At 40.8% G+C, this 24,201-nt stretch overlaps 2 protein-coding genes across 6 annotated transcripts in view; one reads left to right on the forward strand and one right to left on the reverse strand.

Moving 5' to 3' along the window:
• The window catches only part of INTS13 (integrator complex subunit 13), a gene marked incomplete at its 5' end in the record, with an annotated part of 29,780 nt that extends 17,913 nt beyond the window's left edge, over nucleotides 1–11,867 (forward strand). For all 5 annotated transcript variants that reach the window (XM_083701446.1, XM_083701448.1, XM_083701447.1 and 2 more), the window contains 7 exons: nucleotides 1,719–1,897; nucleotides 2,943–3,113; nucleotides 4,253–4,407; nucleotides 4,684–4,914; nucleotides 6,552–6,691; nucleotides 9,221–9,356; nucleotides 10,690–11,867. In XM_083701446.1, coding sequence (XP_083557572.1) covers nucleotides 1,719–1,897; nucleotides 2,943–3,113; nucleotides 4,253–4,407; nucleotides 4,684–4,914; nucleotides 6,552–6,691; nucleotides 9,221–9,356; nucleotides 10,690–10,729 — 1,052 coding nt within the window. In that variant the 3' untranslated portion in view covers nucleotides 10,730–11,867. The remainder of the gene's footprint in view (nucleotides 1–1,718; nucleotides 1,898–2,942; nucleotides 3,114–4,252; nucleotides 4,408–4,683; nucleotides 4,915–6,551; nucleotides 6,692–9,220; nucleotides 9,357–10,689) is intronic.
• A 389-nt stretch (nucleotides 11,868–12,256) lies between these two features.
• Nucleotides 12,257–23,863, reverse strand: LOC310826458 (uncharacterized protein). Its single transcript, XM_083701326.1, is given in 5 exon segments — nucleotides 12,257–14,891; nucleotides 18,829–20,924; nucleotides 22,095–22,330; nucleotides 23,419–23,695; nucleotides 23,697–23,863. Coding segments are annotated over 5 exon segments (3,870 nt in total). The 5' UTR covers nucleotides 23,798–23,863; the 3' UTR covers nucleotides 12,257–13,731.
• Between the last annotated feature and the right edge of the window lie 338 nt (nucleotides 23,864–24,201).

The raw sequence follows: 24,201 nt of genomic DNA on the forward strand, positions 1-24,201 counted from the left end.
GTCTTCTGGAGTGCCAAGGAACTTGCTTGAAGTGCAGGCAGTTTGAAGTCTCTGGACTGCCCAGGCCTGGTATGAATAATAGGAGCCTGACCTCTTGCATTTGACTGCTCGGCTGTGTAGTGCTTTCTGTTGGCTACACCTTGGCTTCCATTTCAAGCCACTGTCCTTAATGATACTGAGCTGATCAAATAACAGTTTTGGTTGTGTGGACATGTGTGCACGTGCGCATGTGCACACACACACACCAGAGGCGCCAACTTAGGCCCCTGGTTATGGGTGCCCAGCATGTGTGACGTGCTGATGTCACGTTGTAATGTGACGTCATTTCACTTGGGCCCCCTGGACTCGGTATCTGACTTCTGATGGTACCAGAAGTCAGGTTCCGAGACCTCACAAGAGCTCGGAAAGCACCTCTGAGGCAAGAGGCCTCGGAGATGGTGTCTGAGGCCTTCTAAGACGTCCAAATCTTATTTCCGGTGCCACCAGAAGTCTGGTTCTCGCAAGGCCTCAGAAAGCATTTTCAAGGCCTTGGAGATGCTGTCACAGGCCTTACAAGACCTCAGGCACCCAGAGCCCCCCATACTGCCCCCCCCCCCGCATCCTGGCTGGGGCCTTACAAAATGGAAACTTTGTATTCAGTCATATTGTCTGAACATAATATACAAGTGCTTATACTCTTGATAGTTGCATAGATTCAGGAAGTGTAACATCTGATTGCAATATCTATGTTGCCTTGCCGAAAATTTGGGCTGCTTCCCACAAAAGATTTGCTTTTGTCTCTGGTAGGATTTCCTTGATTATTTGAATGTGGAAAATGTCTCATTGTGTTAAGAACTCTGGCCATGATGCCATGAGCTGTACAATTAAGTTTGTTCACTTGTGATTCCTAGGATTGATTGTATTCAACTAAATCACTGCATGCTTGAAGGAATTTTGTGAGCACAATGCAACTTCACCCCTCTTCCCAATCTGCTCCTGAAGTTTGGGGGGAATCCAGGGTAGACTGGGGAAGAGAGGGAGGGAAAGTTAAGTTGCACTCACAGAAGTTGTTCTGGGTATACAAGGGTTTAGTTCGATACAGCTCTTGTTTTCTTGAAGCAGGTGTTTTTTTCTCCACACCTTCCAGACAAACCATAAGCTGCTTTTCAACATTGGCTTCTGCTAGTGTACCAAACAGTCACAGATATAAAATGATGCTCCTGGGTTAATCCCAAGCCTCATTTTAATACCAAGGACAGAGATAGGAACTGTTAGGGACATAGGTTGGAACATAAACTGCTTAGGTGTATGCCACATAACTGATGCCACTATTTTAATTTCAGCATAATGTTTGCCACTCTTAAGACACAATTTCCAAAGCTTGTAAATTTACTTTTCCAGCAAGTGATTGATATAAATATTTGTTTTAAAATGTAATTTGTGCTTGCATAATCTACTAGCTTCCTTTAGCTCAAGGATATTCTTGGTCAGCTTCTTTCAGTATCAAAACACTTCACTTGGCTGCTAAGGGGTGGGATGGGCGAGCAGGAGGCAGAAGAAAGAGGGGTGTGGGATCAATTTCAGAAAGTAGGCAAAAAAAATCTTTTAATAATGCAAACAAATGAAAATGTCCTTTCCTACAAATATTTTATGTGCTTTTTAAAAATACAACTGGACAAACAGGTATCTTGTAGAATTTTTAAGCTAGGTAACTAATGAATCAATTTCTCTTTCAATAGGTCGTTCTGTGTTGTTGGAACAACCACGGAAGTCTGGCTCTAAAGTAATTAGTCATATGCTTAGTAGCCACGGAGGAGAGATTTTTCTGCATGTTCTAAGCAGTTCTCGATCCATTTTGGAAGATCCTCCTTCAATTAGTGAAGGATGTGGTGGTAGAGTCACAGACTACAGGATTACAGTAAATGTCTTTATGTATTTTTTCTTTAAGCCATTATCCTCTCACAGCCACAAAGCTAGGCAGAACCCTTGTATTAATGTCACAGAGGGGAGCTTATAATCAAGGGACAGGGAAAAAGGAAGCTGGGCCTACTTTTCAAGAAATTTCAAGAAAAAGTGAAACTGATTAATTTCTCCTTTGAGGAATGACAGAATAACCTGCACTTTGAAGGCAACCTTAGTTTTCATCCTTCTGGACTGAAATTGGGGCCACCAACAGGTTTTTGTGGGATCTGGGCAAGCAATAAATGGTTGGTTTTAAAACTTATTTGGGTCTATTATAATCAGAGGTCTCAGTTGTCCTTGGCCCAAAATCCAGCTTTATCGTAGCATTGGTACCATTAACTATACAGTGGTAACTTGGTTTAAGAACAGCTTAGTTTATGAACAGCTTGGATTAAGAATATTGCAAACCCGGAAGTAGGTGTTTTGATTTGTGAACTTTGCCTTGGAATAAGAATATGTTTCACTTCCTGTTGAATGTGTTCCATTTGTAAATTGAGTCCCCCCCTGCTATGGGAAAGCATGCCTTAGTTTAAGAATGCTTTGGTTTAAGAATGGACTTCCGGAATGGAGCAAGTTCATAAACCAAGGTACCACTGTACAGTACTTCAAGAAATTCCAGTCAACAACATCCACTCTGAAGCTCACAAAACACAACTTTTCTTCTTCACTGTGCCATTTTCTGCTATGTGATCTCAGCTTTAAATAGGTGTTGCTTGAATCTTGAACAACGCTTACAGGATCTGAAATGGCTTCATTAAAAAAATTCTGGTCAATATTTTAGCAACTTAATGTGTGAATGTTTCAAAACTTTTCAAAACTTTGTGCAGCTAAACTTTCGCTGTTGGTAACAACTGTAAGATTTGGCACCGATACTGAAAACTAAAAAAGCCTATTTAAGCTAAGTTGCATGTAATATATGATGATCAGACAGGATATTATAATTGAGCAGTAATGATGAAATGTTGGGAAAGATTCTCATTCTATCTTGCTTGCTTATTTAGGATTTTGGTGAATTTATGAGGGAAAACAGGCTTACCCCTTTTCTGGAACCCAGATACAAGAGTGATGAAAGTTTTGAGATTCCCTTGGAGCGAGCCAAAGATCAACTAGAGAAGCATACTCGCTACTGGCCCATGATCATCTCACAGACTACTATATTCAACATGCAAGCAGTAGGTGACTATGGATTGTTTTTAAATCCCAGGCCTAAACCACATTTTACTTGGTAATAGGCAATTAAATATAGTTGGGAATGCATTATGCATTTAATGTTTGCTTAATATTAATCTATACACGTGGTAGTTTCAAAATGTTACAATATCTCCTCAGCCCTTAACAAGAATACTCTCAAGCTTTTGGGGGGTTCAGGCAATCAAGTTCACTGTTCTTTCTACACCCCCCAAGTTTTCAGGGATATTTCCCCTTCTGGTATTGTGTGGTTTCTAGGGTTCACTGAACATAAGGTAAAGGTAAAGGTACCCCTGCCCGTACGGGCCAGTCGTGTCCGACTCTGGGGTTGCGCACTCATCTCGCTTAAGAGTTGTCTGAAGACACTTCCGGGTCACGTGGCCAGCATGACAAGCTGCATCTGGCGAGCCAGCGCAGCACACAGAAACGCCGTTTACCTTCCCGCTAGTAAGCGGTCCCTATTTATCTACTTGCACCCGGGGGTGCTTTCGAACTGCTAGGTTGGCAGGCCCTGGGACCGAGCAACGGGAGCGGACCCTGCTGCGGGGATTCGAACCGCCGACCATGCAATCGGCAAGTCCTAGGCGCTGAGGTTTTACCCACAGCGCCACCCGCGTCCCACTGAACATATTCAGTTCTATTTGAGCTGTTTTGTTTGAGGGAGAGATTGCCCCCCCTAATGATTTTATTATCATTATTATTGATACTTCTTTAAAACTTGAGGTTCCTCCAAGCACGCAGACTCCTCCCTGAACCCATTTTGGCTCCATTTTTGTCAGGACAAGGGCACTGAGCTATTAGATGGAATGAATTTGGGTAAGTGTCTTAATAAAACCAATTTATGGCTTCCTGCCGGTTACTTGCATTGTTAACTCTTCAGCATATAATGATGTCACTGCCATCAAGTTCATGGAGGATGAGGCTCTCCCTTATGGAGTTGCTCTGTCTTCACGGTCACAGGCTTCAGAATACCAGTTGGTGGAAACCCCATTGGGTCCTGGTTGCGGTTTCCCATAGGCACCTGCTTGTTCACTGTGAGAACAGAATGCTGGACTAGATGGGCCTGATTCAGCAGGCTTTTCTTGTGTTCATGAAGAACATCTGTTTTCTTTTTATCTCATAGGTGGTGCCATTGGCCAGTGTTATTGTCAAGGAAGCATTGACAGATGAAGATGTCCTCAATTGTCAGAAAACAATTTACAATTTAGTAGACATGGAAAGAAAAAATGACCCTCTGCCCATATCAACAGTTGGAACAAGAGGAAAGGGTCCTAAAAGGTAAATATGACTTTTTGGTACATTTAACTCAAATTATATTTTGAAAGCAGAAGTTACCCCCTTGCCCCTCTCCTTTTTACTCATTGATTGTGCAGTGCACCACATACATCAAAGGTATTGCATTAATAATTATTTTTTACTCAGAAGCTTGTCCATTCCAGAATAAACTGTTGAAATGAATCTAGAAGTCTTAAAATAGAAGTGAGGATAAATTAGATACTTGAGATTGGAGAATTTGTGTAGATAAGAATCAAATCATGTTGTCTTTTTCAATAGAGATGAACAGTACAGGATCATGTGGAATGAACTGGAGACTCTTGTTAGAGCACACATAGCCAACTCGGATAAACATCAACGAGTTTTGGAGTGCCTTCTGGCTTGCAGAAGCAAACCACCTGAAGAAGAGGAGCGCAAGAAACGGGGGAGGAAAAGAGAAGAAAAAGAAGAAAAGTCAGAGAAAGCAGGAAAAGACTATGAACCAGAAAAATCCTGGCAGGAATCGGAAAGGTGCTTTATCAGTACCGATAGAATTTTATTTCAGGTTTTATATTTATATAAACGGCAGGAGTGACAGGCCAGTTTTCTTTGTCTCAGCACCATTAGAAAGAGTTGATTTTGGCCTGTTTCAAGGAGACTCTAGCACGAAGCCCAAAGCATGGAATGGGAGCTCTCCAGAAAGTATTAGTATCTTTAAAAAATTGTTCAAGAACCCCCCATCAGCAGAGGGGAGAACCCAGGCTACATCTGCCCTTACCTTTTACTTGAGGTTCATGCTAAGTTCCGAGTATCAAGAAGTGTTTGTGGAATGTGTATTCTGCGATTTGCCCACAAGCTTTATTCGGCTATAAGCCCACAAGGTAAAACAAATCAATAGATAAAATAGCATTTTACAATCTAAAATATCAACTAAAATATTTCAACGCATAATCTCCTTCACATTACTTACAATCTCTAGATGTACCGTGTTATGGCCTTGAGGATAAAGATGGTGCATAGAGTTTACTGGATTTTTAATAGTCATGCAGCATTCCATGAAGTCTTTTATATGAAAGAACTGAATTCAGGAATCTGGCAACCTGTAATGTTCTATAAGAGTCAATGTCCTGGAGTAGATAAGCTAGATGTAATTCAGGTGGTTTAGCAGCAATTTCCAGAATGATTGAACTCAGGATCCTTGATCGGGGAACAATGTATAAGGGGCAATTAAACAAGATATGATAGAGGGATTCTATTGATTTGTTGTCACATGCGCATAAAACAGAGGTTTTACCGTTAGAAAATCTATTGCTCAGCACATTTGAGGGGAACACATTAAATCTGGCTCTAACAAATGCGAATCTATGCGACGCAGCCGATAAAGTAGACAGATATCGAGGTATCTGGGACATAGATGTAATGCCCTGATTTATCGGGGAACATGTACCTCCACCTGTAGTAAGATTTTGTTGCAAATCTACCTCCTCCAATCTTTGTTTGATGACCTTTTTAGCTGTAATTAGATCTAAATTAAGTATATCGGAAGGAGAGATTCCATAAGACAACAGTTTGGAATGGATTTTTGTTGCCCATGGGCTGGTGAATTCATCTCTCCAAAGGCACTGAATAAGATGGTAGTTTGGCAATTTATGCCAAAGGGACAGCCAATAACTAAAGGCATGTCTCCACATCAGAATCTCTAGGGAGGGGGTCTTAAGTTCTAGGCGAATGGCAGAGTTGCTTACACAGGAGGGTAGTTTCAAAAGGCGTCTTAGAAAAAGATTTTGCAATGTCACCAGAGGCAAGAGGTTTACAAAGGCGACCACAAGCATAATGTGCTTACCTCATGAATGTTTGTGTGTTTACACACACTGGGAACTGAAAGGTTAAACTAAAAAATTAAAGCTGGCTTTAATTTTAAAAAAATACAAATTAAGTAGTTATTCATGCTTCAAAAGTAACAGAAGTATAGTAATTTGCTGTCCATAGATTTAATTCTAATTTCTTCCCAACATAGTTTGTTAAATAACAAGCTCTTTTCAGCGCAAGTCTCCAGCTTTTTTGGCCCATTCTTTGATTCTCTAGGTAATATCACTGTCTCACAACTTACTAAACGGAACTGTTGGCGTTGAAATTGCAGTGGTAATTCTTCTTATTTATTTCTGCAGGTTAAAAGGCTTATTAGAGCGTGAAAAAGAGGAACTAGCAGAGGCAGAAGTAATAAAAGATTCACCTGATTCTCCTGAGCCACCAAACAAAAAGCCCCTTGTTGCAGTGGATGAAATTCCAACCATTGAAAAAACTAAAGGTAGATTTTGAATAATTGCCAAATGGGTTTTTTTAAAAAAGAAAGAAAGAAAAAGTTAAAAACTGATTTGAGGTGCATTATCATGTGTGACCTAACATTAAGCTTTTTAAAACAACAACAACAACACCCAGTAACCTTGGAGATTAAAAAAAGTATTTATAAAGTGTAAAGGTTAGAGTTACTTTTGTGCTGTAAATAACTAGAAAACTTGCTTGTTTGGGTGGAAGAAGAATAACTTCAACAAGACATAGGCCTGTATAGCTGCTGGATGCTGCCAATGTTGTTTTAATAAAAGTGAATGAAAGAATCGTATATCTGGGGCTACAGAATGCAAACTATGCTTGCAGGATGCCTTCAGAAGAAGCGACTCAAATGTCTCTGCAAAGAAGCATGCAATGTAACAAGTGTTCCTGTGGGGAGAGAGGCATGCAAATGGTGTAGCACAGGGTGGGACAAGTGCTGCACTCCCCCCCCCCCCATGGACTGGGCAGAGGGTGAACGGTGTGATGGCCTAACACAAACATTTATTTGCAACCTCAAAAGGGGTTAATTAAAAAACTTAACACACTAATTCACAACACCAGCCCAATGTGCTTTTTGCAATGACCAGTCTTTTAAAGACCCCACAAAACATAGAATCATCAGATTGTGGAGTTGGAAGTGACCTCAAGGGTCATCTAGTCCAAGCTGCGATGCAGGAATTCTCAACATGCTGTCCCCCATCCAATTAGAAACCAACCATACCAGACAAAGCTAAGCAATGCTCTCAATGGTTAGAGTATTGGACCCCCACTTGGCAATGAAGCTCACTGGGTGACCTTGGGCCACTCACCATCTCTCAGCCTAACCCATTTCACAGAGTTGTTGTGAGGATAAAATGGGGAGCAGAAGCATGTGACCATCTTGAGCTCCTTTGGAGAAAACGTGGCATAAAAATGTAATGAAGAATAAGAAATAATTTACTAGGCAGTCCCAATTAACACAGGAATATACATACACACTGCTGTATGAAGATTAAGGTTTCTTTCTGAAATGCTATATTTTCTGTACAAAGCGTGTGTTGTTTCCTTTAATTTCCTGTAAGAATCCCAATTTACCATTCAGGAGGTAGTACCTTTTAGCTCCTGATGAAAGATCTTTTGCAAGGAGGCAGGAGAAAACTTGCACAACAAAACAGAGCACAAAAATAAATAGGCTTCCTATTTGAAGCCACCCTTCAAATCAGGTTTAGCCACAACCTCAATCCCCCCAACCCAATTCATTTTCAGCATCATCCTATGTATTGAGTTCAGTGAGACTTGCTCCTAGGTAAACAGGGATAAGATTGCTGTGCCCCCTCAAAAAAATATACCCAGGGTGACAGTGGTGACGCCCTCCCCATGCCTTTGAAGGCATGGCAGCAGGAGGGATCCTGTTGCTTACATACTTTCCTGTTCCCCTTTCCCTTTCAGTTTTATGATCTCTTTCTGTCTTTGCAAGATAGGAATCAGCATTGCCAAAGGGCTATGCAGAGGAATCTCTTCACCACGCATTCTTCCCTCTCATCTTGATGCCAAAGAACTTTCCTAGATAGCTCAGTCATTAGAACTTGAGACTCTGAATCTCAGGGTTGTGTGTTCAAGCCCCAATTTGGGCAAAACATTCCTGCATTGCAACAGGTTGGACTTGGTGACCCACTTGGTCCCTTCCAACTCTACAATCTTGATGCCAAAGAAACTGCCCGCTGCTGCTCTAGAACAGTGACAGGTGGCCTTGCCAGCACAAGGAAGGACCAGACCACATTTCCTCTACCCAACTCAGTGACCCATTGTTATGATCAGTTGCTGATCAGGGTTACACTGATAGAACTGCAATAAACATCCTTGTGTCTACAAAATATGACTAAGAGGTGACAGGAATAATACAACTGGCAGAGCTTTTTCACTTAGAGTCAAACCTCGGTTGTCGAACATAATGTGTTCTGGAAGCCCATTCAGCTTCCAAAATGTTTGACAACTGAGGTGCGGCTTCAGATCGGTTGCAAGAGCTTCCTGCACTCAGCAGAAGCCACATCAGACGTTCAGCTTCCAAAAAAGTTTGAAAACAGAAGCATTTACTTCCGGGTTTTTGGTATTTGGGAGCCGAAACGTTCCAAAACAGAGCCATTCAGGAACTGAGGTTTGACTATAATTGTGAAAAATGTCTGTCCCTAGTTATGAAGTGAAATTGTTATTGTTTTGTACTTTCATTGAGAAACTAGTGTTGTAAGAAACCAGTTGGGTTGAAGAAGGTCTGGAGGCTCTGTTGTCCCTGTGATAAATTGTACTGATAGAGCTTAATTTTGGATTTTGTCTCTGAATTAAAATGTGGGTTGCTTTTAGATATTCCCTGGTCTGTTAGAAATGAAGGTGCTATTTATCCTGGATCCACTGCTGGTGAAATATGAACAAGGGGGAAATGCTGTGTTCATGTATCTGTAAAATGTATGCTGCTTGTTGCATGAGTTTTTGAATGAAAACTATTGAATGTACTTGTGTTTACCAAACCTAGGGCCAGTTTCTCTCCTGTCTTTATGGAGCAACAGAATTAACACTGCAAATTCTAGGAAACATCAGGAATTTACTGGTCGCTTGAACTCTGTCAACAACAAAGCTGAGTTATATCAACATCTTAAAGACGAGAATGGGTTTGTACTACTAAATAGCATGTTACTTGAAGTGTTTTTTTTTACTAGCCAAAAACTGTCTGAATATCATATTTATAATTATATCAGTGTCATGGAATTCTACTCAGTATTGATCCAGAGCAGATTCCAGCATATAGTTAGCAGAGTAAAAACTTAAACATGTTGCAGAATTCCCAGAAAATAGACCAGAGGCAATTAATATTTGATCCAGCAGAGCTTTACTGCTTCTGAAGGCAAATGAGCATAATCCAATACATTCAGGATTAGCACAGTCCATAAGAAAACCAGTTGCAGCAGACTTCACTTAAGCTTACAGGTAAAGGTACCCCTGCCCGTACGGGCCAGTCGTGACTGACTCTGGGGTTGTGCGCCCATCTCACTCAAGAGGCTGGGGGCCAGCGCTGTCGGGAGACACTTCCGGGTCACGCGGCCAGCGTGACGAAGCTGCTCTGGTGAGCCAGCACCAGCGCAGCACACGGAAACGCTGTTTACCTTCCCGCTAGAGAGCGGTCCCTATTTATCTACTTGCACTTTGGGGTGCTTTCGAACTGCTAGGTGGGCAGAAGCTGGGACCAAACGACAGGAGCTCACCCCGCCGCGGGGATTCGAACCGCCGACCATACGATCGGCAAGTCCTAGGCACTGAGGTTTTACCCACAGCGCCACCTGCGTCCCCCACTTAAGCTTAGGCTTACAATAACTTATAATAAGACTTCTAATAAACCTTAACACTAAACATACTATGTACAGAACACTGCACCAGAAGGAAAAGAGATAGAAAGAGAAAGTGAAACTCAGACTCCTTCTGGCCTATTTTTATAAACATGACCTTGACAGAAGAGAAAAGCGAACCAGTTTAAACCAGCTGTTCTCAGCTTCTCTGAAGGTATAATCCAAACATCATGAACTTTCTGCTTGCTTCTTTCACATAGAGAAGCTTCCAGAACCCTCTTGAATTAATTAGAATAGGAAAGATCAAAACTTTCTGCACCAAGAAATACAAACTGACAATCAGAAATAGGGTTTTAGTAAGCAAAACAAAATTGGAGTAAGTAAACTTGTTTTCCTCAGTTTATCTTGTTCTTCTGCAGTCTCAAAATAATGATGAAAGGTTAAGAGACACACGTGTTATTTTGGCAATTAGTTATGCATGCAGTTGGGTCAGGTTTAGTCTAGGAGACAAAGAAGCATAAATATTTTTGAAACATACTAATCAATTTTGTTGTAAATAGAAAAATCTGGGGTGGGGGAATGTCATTTTTTTTAAAAAAAAATAATTACTAGAATGCTCTTAAGGCAAAATTTATTTATTTGTTTATTTGCTTTGTTTCAGAATGGAAACAACAGAAAATGGGAAAGCCAGCCGGCAGTGAAAATGGAATCTAAGAATTATATTTTGTTATGTTGCATAAACATTTTATTCTTGATTCAAATTGATTCAAACTTCAGTTGCTTTGATTGGTTTTTTCCTATTTTTAGCACTTTTCTATAAAAATAGAAAATCTCAATATTATATTAAATGTGTAAATCATTTGTCCCAAATCCCTTTTTACTCTAGGATCAAATAAAGCAAGACTTCATTTCCAACTAATAGTAAGGTCTTTATAAAAAAATGAATTTTAAAATGTTTTTGATTCCCTCTGGAGAAACACGGTATTTTTTTTTACCTGGGTTGTGTTTTCAGGTGTGCTTTTAGATACATTAAAACTTTTTAGGAGATTGTACTTTAGGAGAGTGCTGCATAAAGACATTTGTTGTTGGACACAATGTCTTGGTTTTAATGACAGAACAATAATAAACTGTCTGGGTATGTTATAGAGCAACAATGGGCTCTTAATTCAATTAAAGAAGGGGCAGTTGAGGGTAACAGAGACCTGCCACACACAATTGTTTTGAGGCTAAAAATATTATATAGCACATTCCGTAAATAAAATGCTATCTAAAATGCTGAACTGCTTATACCAGTCCTAGATAATAGGAAATATAGATTTAAGTATGGTTGTCCTTGATCAGTTGTTTGGGTTAGTGTGTGCTATTTAAACATGTATTGATATAGATGGGGCTGCAAATAATCTTTTGTGTATTGAAAGGCACAAGAAACCTAAGTCTAAACTGGGCTATACAGAAAGACAGGCTGCAGCTGCTTTCATTGACAACATGGCTACAGGGTGTTTGTACAGTCCAGTTCACACTGGGCTTTCTCCATTAGTTCTCTTACTGCATAGTGGATATGAAGGCTGATACATTAAGTAAAACCCTGTTGCAAAGGGGAATAGACACCCTGCCAACTATCACAACTAATACCTGAGATCAAAACAGTTACAGAAGGGGAAGTAGCCCTGCAACACTGTTAAAGCTATAAAGATAGCATTATTTTGTGCTTTGTATACAAAGATAGTATTCTTGATTGCAACTCCGTATTGGCCAGCACAGCTTTTGAATTGTGGGGTGATGGGAGAGGGAAGCATGAGAACAATTGTTTAAGAATAAACTTGGTTTTTCAGAAAAATATGTTATATGTCTAATAAGCCAAATTTTTGTTGGTGATGTTTATTCCTAAATTAAAACCGCGCCCGCTTGTTTCAGCTACTTTTTCCTGGTTGTTAAAAGCACTTGGTCGAGCCAAAAATCAACACTCTGGCTCCTTCCTGGATTTTGAGCTCAGACACTAATCCCCCTTCTGAATTTGGCATCAAATTTGATCCTTTGATTAGCAGCCATTTCAGCATGTTAAATTAAATTGTAATCTATTATTCAGAAATAGGCCATGGTTCAGATATATAAAAACAAACTTCTTAGATGGGAAATGATTTCTGGTCCTAAATTGTGTGGGTGTGGCTTTGATTTAATTGTTAAGGTGTATTTGGTGTTTGTCAACTTTTTACCTGCTTGTGTGTTGGGAGTAAAGATAGCATAATGGAGTTCAGTGAAGGCACTCAGAAATATTCCTAATTAGGCTGAGCAATCCTATATTAATCATTTAGCATTTTAGGCATGCCTGCTTTACTGGGATGGTATAAGAATGATTAAATGGAAGGCATTGCCCTTTTCAGTTCTTACCTTAGATTACCCTTCAAGTTTTAAGCAATCTGGAAATTATTTAAAAAACTTGTGAAGTAAAACAATGTTCCTTACTTATAACACCTTTAAATTAATACTTTCAAAACTGATAACATTGGTTTCGGGGAACCTGTGGCAGTCATAGCACAAGAAAAGACTAAGGATGGCTAGCTTACCCCAAGAACAAGTCTGGCCTGCTCCTGTGCTTCTGAAAGCAGACATTAGGATTGCATTGGTGAGGAAGCTGTGGCCTTCTAGTTGTTGGAGTCATGGCTCCCAGCAGCCCCCAGCCAGCACAGTGAGTTGTTCCACAACAGCTGAAGGGCCATCTCAGCAGTAATCTAAATCTTTTAATGGCTTTGAGAGAGTAAATGTCTGCTAATGTCTACAGATCAAATGGCTGCACATGAAGCTAGTAAGAAGTTAATTTCTTTTTATTTATTGCATTTGTATTCCTTCAGCTCAAGGTGGCATGCATGGCTCTCGCCACCTCAATATTATCCTTGCAACAACCCTGTGAGGTGGGCTAGGCAAAGAGTTTTATGACTCGCCCAAGACCACCCAGTGAGCTTAATGCCCAACTGGGGATTTGAACTCTGGTCTCCCAGTATTTCTTTGACACCATCTAGGCAAAAGAAAACAGTTAATGCCTACAGCATGCATCATGCTATTTAAACATGGTTTATTTCTTCCTGATCCCTCAATCACATGTAAAAATTACATCAGAAGAAAGCAATTGTGTGGAAAAGTCCATTACGCTCATGCTGGATGAGAGGAGGCAATATTGGCATAGTTCTTCCCATGTGACAATTTTATATTAAGTTTACTAGATTGACATGGGATGGATGAAGCCATGGAACAGCAGCTGCCACACTATTCCCATCATAAAAAACTACTGACACTTTAAAAAAGGATTTCCTGGCTTTGATTCATAACATTTAAGTGTTCTGCCAATACTATCTACAAAAATTTTAAGAAAATAACATTATCATTAACATATCTACAGTACCACTGGGAATACTGTTTTATTGTCCCAGGAAGTATATAAGAGATAAAACAGGTGGAAGTGGTGGTGTTTCTCATTGTTATTGGTGCCCTTGCCTGTGAAAAAGCAGCTTGTGTTTTTTCTAGGCTTTCTGTACATGGCAGATATTTGTGTTTACAATAAACACATTGCCTTATGTAGTAGGATTTTGTATCTAAATCTGTTGTACTTGGCATTTCTTTAGCTTCTTTGTTAATGTATCATCATTAATAATTCCTATATAATTCTATATAAGAATGAAAAAAATCCGCCCCTCCCAGAATAGCATTCTCAGTATAGGCTAGCTTTGGAATAATACCTTCTAGGACTGGTATCCTGGTGAGTCTGACTAGATTCTTGCATTCCATAAAATGGTGGTAGTCTGTATTTTGGTGGCGGAGGTAGACCTGAGGCAACAAGATTTCTGTTTGTTCTGTAGATATGCTGAGGGGAAGGTGTTGGAACAGGCAACCATAACTGAGCTGATGGTGGGCTCTCTTGTTCTAGCATTGGTGACTTCCGGGATTTCAGCATATCCATTTCCAAATCAATGTAGCTGAAGAAGGGTCTTCCATGAGATGTTGTAGATTGTAATCTAGTTATTTTCTTGGGATGTCTGCAGCAGTGGAAGGCAACTATCAGAATCACTATAGTTGTAATGCATACACTTATTAACAAGGAAGTAAAAATGTTTCTTATCCAGCAATGGTTGTTAAATGTAGCCAAGGTGCTGTTTGATATCAGGGATTCATTCACTGGTTTTGTGATTGGTGAGCAGATTCCACCAAAAGCAACTTCTTCAATTTGATCAATTTTGTAGGCTGGCAACATTGCCTCTACAAAATGTGGATTTATATTTCCACCAGGTACTCTTAGTTTCCTCAGCACAGCCTGGATTTCATCCCTTGCACATCCGCTGGCCCTTGTGCAGAAACAGCTGTTGTACCAGGTGATCACAGTGGACCCAGGTTTGAGATCAAGTAGTGTCATATTGCCAGGACAGCCAGAAATCAAATACTTGGAAAGCTTCTCAAAAAACAAGTTAACTCTATCCCTGTCTCTCAGAAAGGAGTGGTAACTATGTTTTGTTCTTATGGTATAAGTATGACATGGGATAGTGGTTGGCCTGAGTAGTACAACTGAGAGGGTGTCGGATGTCCTCAGCCCTCCTGAATCGGTGGCAAAGAGTAAAAATTCCTGAGGTGAATACTGAAAATCGTGATCAAGTGGGTAACCATACATGGTTTGATAATCTGAATTAAACTGCAACCAGCTTTCCGAACCTGTTGGTGAACCATCGGCTGGGTTTATTCCAAGGGTCAGCTGGGTTGTATCTCCATCTTCCTGGTCATAAAATGTGTCTGGAGGTACTGAAAAGGAAAAATTGTGTCCAATTGTTGCTGTTATCCACTTAATGGCATTAACAACTCTTGGGGAGGTGTTTATTGGACCTACATAGGAGTGAAGGTAACAGAGAGGAAATATAAAAACCAAGTTTTTAGAAGTCTGACAAAAAATGACAAGAGGAATTTGTAAAATGTTTGTCAATTTATCTCACAGAATTTTTCTGAGATAGGCCCTAGTGTCTCACCCCCACTAAGACAGCTGGCCTCTTGCTTCAGGTAGATCATCCCAGGTGTAATTCTGGCCAGTTCAATTCTGCTGCATACACACCATAGAATTATAGAATCTTAGTGTTGGAAGGGACTCAAGGGTCATCTAGTCCAACCCCCTGCAGTGCAGGAATCTCAGCTAAAGCATCCATGACAGATGGCCATCCAACCTCTGCTTTAAAACCTTCAAGGAAGGAGAGTCCACCACCTCCCAAGGGAGACCGTTCTACTGTTCAACAGCTCTTATTGTCAGGAAGTTCTTCCTGATTTTTAGTTAGAATCTCCTTTCTTGTAACTTGAAGCCATTGGTTCAAGTCCTACGCTCCAGAGCAGGAGAAAACAAGCTTCTTCCATGTGACAGTCCTTTAGATATTTGAAGGTGGCTATCTTATCTTCCCTCAGTCTCCTCTTTTCCAGGCTAAACACACCCAGCTCCTCATAATGCTTGGCTTCTGGACCCTTGATTATACTAGTTGCCCCCCTCTGCACACGTTGCAGCTTCTCAACATCCTTCTTAAACTGAGATACTCAGAACTGGACACAATATTCCAGGTGTGGTCTGACCAAGGCGGAATAGAGTGGTACTATGACTTCCCCTGATGTGGACACTATACTTTTGTTGATGCAGCCTAGAATAGCATTCACCTTTTTTTGCTGCTGCATCACACTGTTGACTCATGTTAAGTTTGTGGTACACCAAGGTCCCTAGATCCTTTTTACATGTACTGCTAGTAAGCCAGGTGTCCCCCACCCTATATTTGTTCATCTGGTTCTTCCTGCCCAAGTGCAGAACCTTACGTTTGTCCCTATTGTTAGCTTGTGCCCAATTCTCCAATCTGTTAAGGTCATTTTGAATTTTGATTCTGTCTTTTGTGGCATTAGCTACCCTTCCCAGTTTTGTGTCATCTGCAAGTTTGATTAGCATCATCTCAATTCCTTCATCCAAGTAAATATGTTGAACAATGGGCCCAGGACAGATCCCTGTGGCACCCCCTTGTAACTTTTTCCCAGGATGATGAGGAACCATTAATGAATACTTACTGTGTTTGGTCAGTCAACCAGCTACAAATCCACCTACGGTAATACTTCAACCCACATTTTACCAGCTTCCTCATGAGAATATTGTGGGGGACATTGCCAAAAGCCTTACTGAAATCACGGCATTCCCCATATCCACCAAGTTTGTAATTCCATCCAAAAAAGAAATCAGATTGGTCTGGCATGGCTTATTTTTGAGAAACCCATGCTGGGTCTTAGTAATCACAGCATCCTTTTCTAAATGCTTACAGACCGACTGTTGAATTATCTATTCTAGGACCTTTCCTGGTCAAGTTCACCAGTCGGTAGTTACATTTTCGAAGATGGTGACAACATTTGCCTGTCTCCATTCTGTAGGGACCTCACCTGTTCTCCAAGATTTCTCAAAGATCATAGACAACGGCACTGAGGTTACACCCATAACTCCTTTAGTACCCTTGGATGCAGCCCTGGAGATGTGAATTCATTTAAAGTAGCCAGGGGCCACAGCTCCCTCCTCATTTATTCTGTTGTCACCAGGTTGGGCATCGCTTTCCTTTTGAGTGAAGACAGAGGCAAAGTAGGTGATGTTCGAAGTATATGACGTCCTCTCAAAGAAACCTGGGAGCTAATTCCTTAAGGATTCTGGGAATTGTAGCTCTGTGAGGGGTAAACTACAGTTCCCAGGATTCTTTGGGGGGGGGAGCCATGTGTTTTAAAACACAGGTGTGTATGCAGCCTTACTCTCCCTTGAAGGAAGTCTTCTCACTAGGATCCCTACACCTATCACGGGCCAGACACCTGGGTGCTGTGCTTGAGGGAGGGGCTGGATGATTGTTCAGTGTTTAAGGGCCACTAAAGCCCAAAGACTCACAAAACATATAACAATTATAGGAGTTGTGACAATCTTCCATGCTTCCTTTTGTTTCCAAACTGCTTTTCACTGCTCAACACACATTGCACCCTTTACACCTTTGTACAATTATCATTGTTCTAGCCCCTACCAAAAAATTCAAATTATGGAGAAGGTGGGGGGCTGGGGGAGGGAATACATGTGGAATATATGAAAAAATTGCTGTCCTGTTAGTTCAGTGTATGACTGAATTGTAAACTGACTACAGACAGTTGACAGAAATGTGAAACAAACATAACTAAGCATTTCACTTGAACTGAGAGAAGAAAGCTTTTGCTTATTCAAGGTAATTGGTTTTATTACAGTAATGCTGCCACAAGTTCAAATCAGCCATGAAATGGGTAAAATAATTTGAAAGTATACAACAGATGGGGAGTGACTTGTTAACATCTGAGGTGACATGAGAGTGGATGTGTATTTACTGCTCCTCATCTTGTCTGAATGCCAGGGTATTAAGCACACACTTAATAAAACCATGAAAACAATTTAAACATAATTAAAAATCACATTAAACAGGTAAAAAATAGCTTCAGTGTCAAAAACAGTCATGAGTCATGAAACCTCCAAACATCTCTGTGTGTAAACCTATGTGTTATGTGTCATCTTGACAGCTATTTCCCCTGAAAGGCCTGAGGTGTAGCAGCTGAGGAGGAATGGTCCCATGTGTACCACATATGGAGACTAATCAGCCGCTGTGCGAGAGAGAGAGGCCTCACCCTGTGTTGGCCCAAAGGCAAGAGTTGCACCCTATTTATCCTAAGCTAGACTTTACTCACCTAAAAAGCATGGGGTGGGGGGTGGGTCTCTTCCTTTTGTGGCAACTGTTAATATTGCTAGTATTCCTAATTTTATTTTTGTTTGTTTAAAATGTTATTGGACAACTGTTAATTACTAAGGTTATTTGGACCAAACCCCTGAAAATTAGTTAGAATGGGAGTTGTGAGTGCCCCTTAATTGTTTGAACTAGGGCACACTTCTGAATATTTCTCATTGTCTAGAGTTTTAATTCTAGAATGTACCTTTTAGCTAAGTACCTTTTAACCCTTTAGCTTGGGAACACTTTCTTCTTACCGCCCTTCTGTATGGTGATTGGGTGTCATATTATTTTGCTTGCTTATTGTCTTTTGCTTACTTATTAAACTATACTGTACATTTTGTTCTTTTATTATGCTAGTCGGGGGGGGGGCTTTTGGTCAAAAGGAGGTACCGTATTTTTCGCTCTATAGGACGCACCAGACCATAGGACGCAATTTGTTTTAGAGGGGGAGAACAAGAAAAAATAAATCTCCCCCTCTCTGCTCAGCGCCCCTTCAGCGAAGCGGCAGGAGAAATGAAGCCCCTTCCATTTCTCCTCCCGCTTGGCTGAAGGGGCGCTACGCAGCTCTCCCTCTCTGCTGAAGCCAGGAGAGTCTTGCTCTCCTGGCTTCAGCGAAAGGAACCTGAAGCCTCTGGAGCGCAGCGGCTACTCGCGCTGAGCTCCGAAGGCTTCAGGCAGCTATCCCTGAAGTCTGGTGAGCGAGACGGGTTGGTGCGCACTGACCCCCCTCGCTCTCCAGGCTTCAGTGAAAGCAACGTAAAGCCTCCGGAGCGCGGAGGGAGCGCTCCCTCTGCGCTTCAGAGGCTTCGCGTTGCTATCGCTGAAGCCAAGGAGCCTGCATTCGCTCCATAGGACGCACACACATTTCCCCTTAATTTTTGGAAGAGGAAAAAGTGCGCCCTATAGAGCGAAAAATACGGTATATACATAAATTGAGGTAGCAGTAGTAACAATGTAGTAACTAATGAAACCTGGTGTGAGTTACTCACATTGGATCAAAATTTGACGTACCAATATTAATAGCTTACCTTGGTATAAAGTAGTGACATAGAATCCAGTTTGTTTGGACATATCTTTATTGGAAGTAATAGCTGAGTTTTCCAACAGTTCTAAAGTTAAGTCCCTGGTAATTTGGAAGTTAATTTTGGTTCCAAATGAGCTATCCAAGCTTAGATCACTTGTGTCTAGTTGTAAAGCATCAAAACATGGCTTGTGAGTTCTAACAGCATTGCAGTCATAAGAGCCAATTTCATCTGTAGAAAAAGGTAATTTGGGGGTGCCAGCAAATTCTGTAGACCAGGTAGGCAGCAAAGCATCATAAGAATAACACTCTGATGATTGGCTCATTTTATAAGATGGATCACCTTCATGGAAGCTGCTGCTTGAAACTGAAGCACTGGATGATGCATCATAAATTAAATGTTGTGTTTCCCACAGGAGAGTGTCCATCTGGGATGTGGTAGGAGCTAATAGTTTGGTTTTTGAAATTAAAAATTTGTCTGTCTCTGGAACAGTCATAAAAGACTCTGATGCAAGTGTGTATATTTTAATTACCTGTTGGCTAACCTGTGTCCTTTCAGACAAAATTTCCCCCATTGGTATCATATTACTATGTCCAAATGATACAGGGAATTCTGTTGGTGTTGATAATGTTAAAGAGGAAGCCATTGCTGGAGTGTTGCTTGTTCTTGATCCAAATCCAAATTCTAGTGAATGGACAAATGGAGATATGCTGAATTGCTGACTGCTATGCATTGCCAAAGCTGAAGCATTGTTACTGTAATAGAACTGAGACGGACTTGTGTTGACCGGCAGTCTAAATTTGTGGACGGAAGCACCACTTATGCCTAGTGATGTAATACCAATCAAACTGAAACCTACATTCCTGCTGGGCACATCAATCAGCGTTGTAGTTTGTGGTAAAGATATAAATGACTCTGAGGCATGTTTGTAGTTGCTGAGTAGGTCTTGAATCTCGTAGCTACCATCTGATGAGAGCAAAGAAACTACAAGATTGGAAAATAGGACTCTAGATGATGCTCTTAAATTCATCAGTGTTGATATGGATGGTAGAGGAAGATTTGCAACATATATGGTGTCTTTAGATAGTAATCCAGATGCTGTTAGCTGTGCATATGGGCCTGTATAATCGAGACTTCTTGTTAATTCCTCTGAGTATGCTAGCGATTCTGTTCTAGAAGCAGTTACGTCTGGTGAAACTGAAGTTTCCAAGTTGTGAGCAGGTATTGAGATCTGGGTTTTGCTCATTGGCACAGAAAAATCTAAAAAATAGAGTGTGGAATTGTGCTTTGGCTTGAATTTTTTAGGCACAGAATACACATTTTGTTGTGGCACTTGAGACTGTAGTTCCTCCAATATTGTTGGTGTTCTGGAAGCCACTTTACCCTCAAATTCTGTTGATGGTGATACCAGAGAAGGTGAAAGTTCAGAAGAAAGCGACTGGAAAAAGCCAGATACTTGGGTTTTAATCTGACCATTCAGTAACATTTGAATGTCCATGGACCCCAAGGCATCCATGTAAGTGGGGATAACTTCTTTTACAGCTTCATACAAAAGTGATGAACTTTCACTAGGTATTATAACAGACTGTGTGTATGCCATAGTAGTTGACAAAATTGTTAAAGACTCTATTTTGGTTGGTCTCAGTACGAGTCCAGGGGTGGCCATTAATTGCCTCCTCTGCCGCTTTCCTAAATGATTTTTTCCATTGCCTTCTTTTTTCAGTATTCTCCAGCCAGCAATTTCATACCCCAGCAGCTGTGAGAGATGGTTTGACACCACATTGTGTTGTAGAATTTGTACCAATTCATAAAGCATAGTGAACACTCCAAACCCAACTGGCCAGTGGATTCCAACACAATGCTTTTTCATAGTGTTGAGGTATTGAATGTCTTCAGCTAATATGGTTAGATTCCAATAGTGTTTATTAAATGGGCTTTCAAATGAAGCAAGTGTCAAAGAAGAGGGATGCAAATGGAGATAGTCTGCCATGGTGCAAACTAGATCTAGTCGCTTTTGAATTTCTAAATAATTTTCTGTATGAATTATAATCTCAGCAAAGGTGACCGACATTCCCCTTTCACACAGTGCTGCAGAACAGATACTGAAAGCCCCAAAACATGTGCTATTAAAGTAATTTGGCATTAAAAATGGTTATCTTACTTATTTAGAAAAAAAACATATAAACAGCATAATAATAAATCTCTGAACAGTACAGTATACATAAAGCAAAATATGCAGATCAAGTCAGCAAATGTAAAATCGAATGGTAGATTATCTATCTGAATAGGCTTGTTGAAATAAAGTTTGTAGTGGGTGTCTAAATTAATATAGTGAGGGTCCCTGCCTAATGTTAATAGGCAGGGAGTTATTAGGCATAGGTGCTGTCATACTGAAAAACTGACTCCTTACAACTGTGGAATGATTATTATACAGCACTTGTAATAATGCAAGCTCTGTAGATCAAAGTGGTTGAGTAGGTACATAAAGGGCAAGGGACTCATTGAGCAAACTGTCCCCAAGTTGTTAAGGGCTTTAGGCACCAATAGAAAACCCCTGAACTTGGGCCGGGAACAGGTCAGCAGCCAGTGTAGACCTTTGTGCAGAGGTGTAAATATGCTCTTATCTTATTCCTGCAGCCGTCGTGTTGCAGCACTCTGCACTAACTGCAGTTTCTGAACCAATTGCAAGAGAAGCCCCATGGCAGTAATTACTGCATTGCAGTAATCTAAACCTGAAGTTACCAGTGCCTGGACTACTGTGGTCAAGTTATCCTGGTCCAAAACAACCCAAGCTGGAAAAGGCACTCCTAGTCAGCTGGCAGAGTGCTTTTCACCCCCTGGCAGTTATTCCAAGGGATGCCAAGGGCACTTATTTTATCTCTAATGTTATTTAATAACTATACGAAATGTGTCTTTCTGTTTGAGGAAAGGGCTTGGATCTAGCAGAGGTTCTCTGAACAGAAGTGAAGGGAGGTGATTTATTTCCCCCCTGGTTTTCTGCAGTAATCTATTCTGCTTCTCACTCTTTCAGAGGGTCCCCCAACCCTCCAGAGCAGATGGCAGGTATAGGGGGCTGCAGGGAGAAGGAGGAGATGAGACCTAAGAGGGCCTTGTTTTGCTGATGGAACCTTGAATCCAACCTGTGTCTTTTTCCAACTTTGTTCTGAATATGTTACACGCACACACATATATATTTGCACATAGTTCAGAATAAATGAAATAATGATCAATTTAATCAAATACATTCCTTTTTGGAAATCACTGCAACTTACCTGTTATGCTGTGGGTCTGTGACCACTTCCTTTTCATGGACAAGAGCACCATTGTGAACATGAATTGCAAAGTTTGCACTAGCAGTTGGTGTTTTCCAGCCACAAGACTCTCCATATGCAACTATAGTTAGATGGTATTCTCCACTCTCCTCCACCATTGGCAGTCCTTGAAGAGCATTTGTGTTAGGGTTATATTCCAACCACATTGGTAAAGCTGTACCACTAGCCAGAGTAACCTGTTTAATTATAAAAAAAGATGTGGGCACTGGAGATGGAATGTAGTATAATCAAAATAATGAATAATAAAAAATATATTGTTTCCACAATCATCATATTAGATGCAACAGGGCTGCTTGTTTCAGATTCATAAGATGTAATATATATATATTTGGTACTCTCTTAATTTGCCTGGTGTATGAACCTGCAGATGACTGTCCGAACAAGCAGATGGTGATGGGCGAATCCTGATTTTCACACCACAGCAGGACAACTAATACTGGTCTTTCACAGCCAGCTATTTCCTACTCATTAGCTCCCATTCAGGAAACATCTACCAGTCATTCTGGTCAATAACAAGCAATTTCTAGAACAAAGGAAGATTGCCAAGTTCCCATAATACTCTGAACAACTAGAAGTTAGATTTTTCACAGCCAAACTAGATGTATTGTGAGCAGACCATCAAATAGTCATAAAGGGAAGAATATGAGTTGATTTCAAATGCTTCCCCCACCATTTTACAGTTTTCAAACTCTACCAGTTTTGTTTAAAAAGCGCACCAGCAGAAGTCAGGTGCTTCCTCATAAGAAGTCAGAGTTACCACATCTAGTTCTACCTTAAGATGTGGTTGTTTAGGCAACTCACCTGAAGCAACCTGTGTTGCAGGGCTGACATTTCAGATTTTACACATGGGAGTGCATGTTTCTCAGCAAGATGTAAAGGAACACTCTTAGATATAATTAAGATACTTATAAGGAAGCGAGCCTCAGGGAACACTGTGGGCTTTATTTCCAAGTATGCATTCGTGAGATAAGAATCATGCTGGTAATTGCTAAAAAGCTGCATATTTTAGAAGCAGTTGTTATAATTTTGTATTTATACCTCATAAAAAACTACATTGGTGTTATTGACACAAGTCAAACAACCACTGACCAAAAATATAGGTGTTTCTGTGGTATATGCATACAGGGAGAAATAACCCCCGTTTCCCTCTTTAAAGGGCATCCATGCCCTGCTGTTTTCCTGCAGCATATTTTACAACTGAACAAAACCATTTAAATACTGTGACAGGTACCAGACAGAATTATTGCCAGCAATGCTACATTACCTTGTAGTGAGTTATTTTCCCTTGGAAAGCAAATGGTGATATGGGATAAGAAAAAACTCTCCCCGCAACTGCTCTTGCATCTTGAACTCCTTGCAAGGCCTGTATTTCTTCGCATGACCTATGCAGCAGTTCCTTGGCAAGAGCAGCCGGCCTGATGGTGGTGAGATAGACCAGGGTGAGGAGCGAGGACAGAGCCATTGGAATTTGCCTCTGTAGCAGCAAAGCGGCACCTGAGGAAAGACAAATGTCTGAAGCAGCCATTCTTAGATGGGAAGGAATAATCAAGGAAGGTGGATGTGATTGTCTCATCACAATGGTCAGAACTGTAGAAGAACAAAGCATTGTTAAAGTTAACAAGGCAGGAACATTTGAAACCCATACAAGACTTACATAAGGTTTCTTTACTTGAGAATCATCCTTAAGAGATTATGATGGTGTTTCCCCAGTTCATCTCTCTTGTAATGACGAAGAAGGCCAGTTTGGTATCTAGGAGATGAAATGCTATACTAGGGCTCCCTGAGGGGGGTCTTCAACTAGCAGCTTAAAAACAAAACAAACAAACAAAAATCCCCAAGTCAGTTTAGTTTAGCTGCTCACTGTCAATTATTTTTTGTATGTGATTCAGACTAGACATAAACTCAGCCTGAGCAAGTAAAATAAACCAGCCCTTTATGTTAAGTAAAGGTAAAGGACTCCTGGATGGTTAAGTCCAGTCAAATTTGACTGGAGTGCAGCACTCATCTCCGCTTTCAGGCCGAGAGAGCCGGTCTTTGTCTGCAGACA

The sequence above is a fragment of the Podarcis gaigeae genome, assembly GCF_964106915.1.
Source record: "Podarcis gaigeae genome assembly, chromosome: 10".
In the NCBI taxonomy this organism is placed as follows: domain Eukaryota; kingdom Metazoa; phylum Chordata; class Lepidosauria; order Squamata; family Lacertidae; genus Podarcis; species Podarcis gaigeae.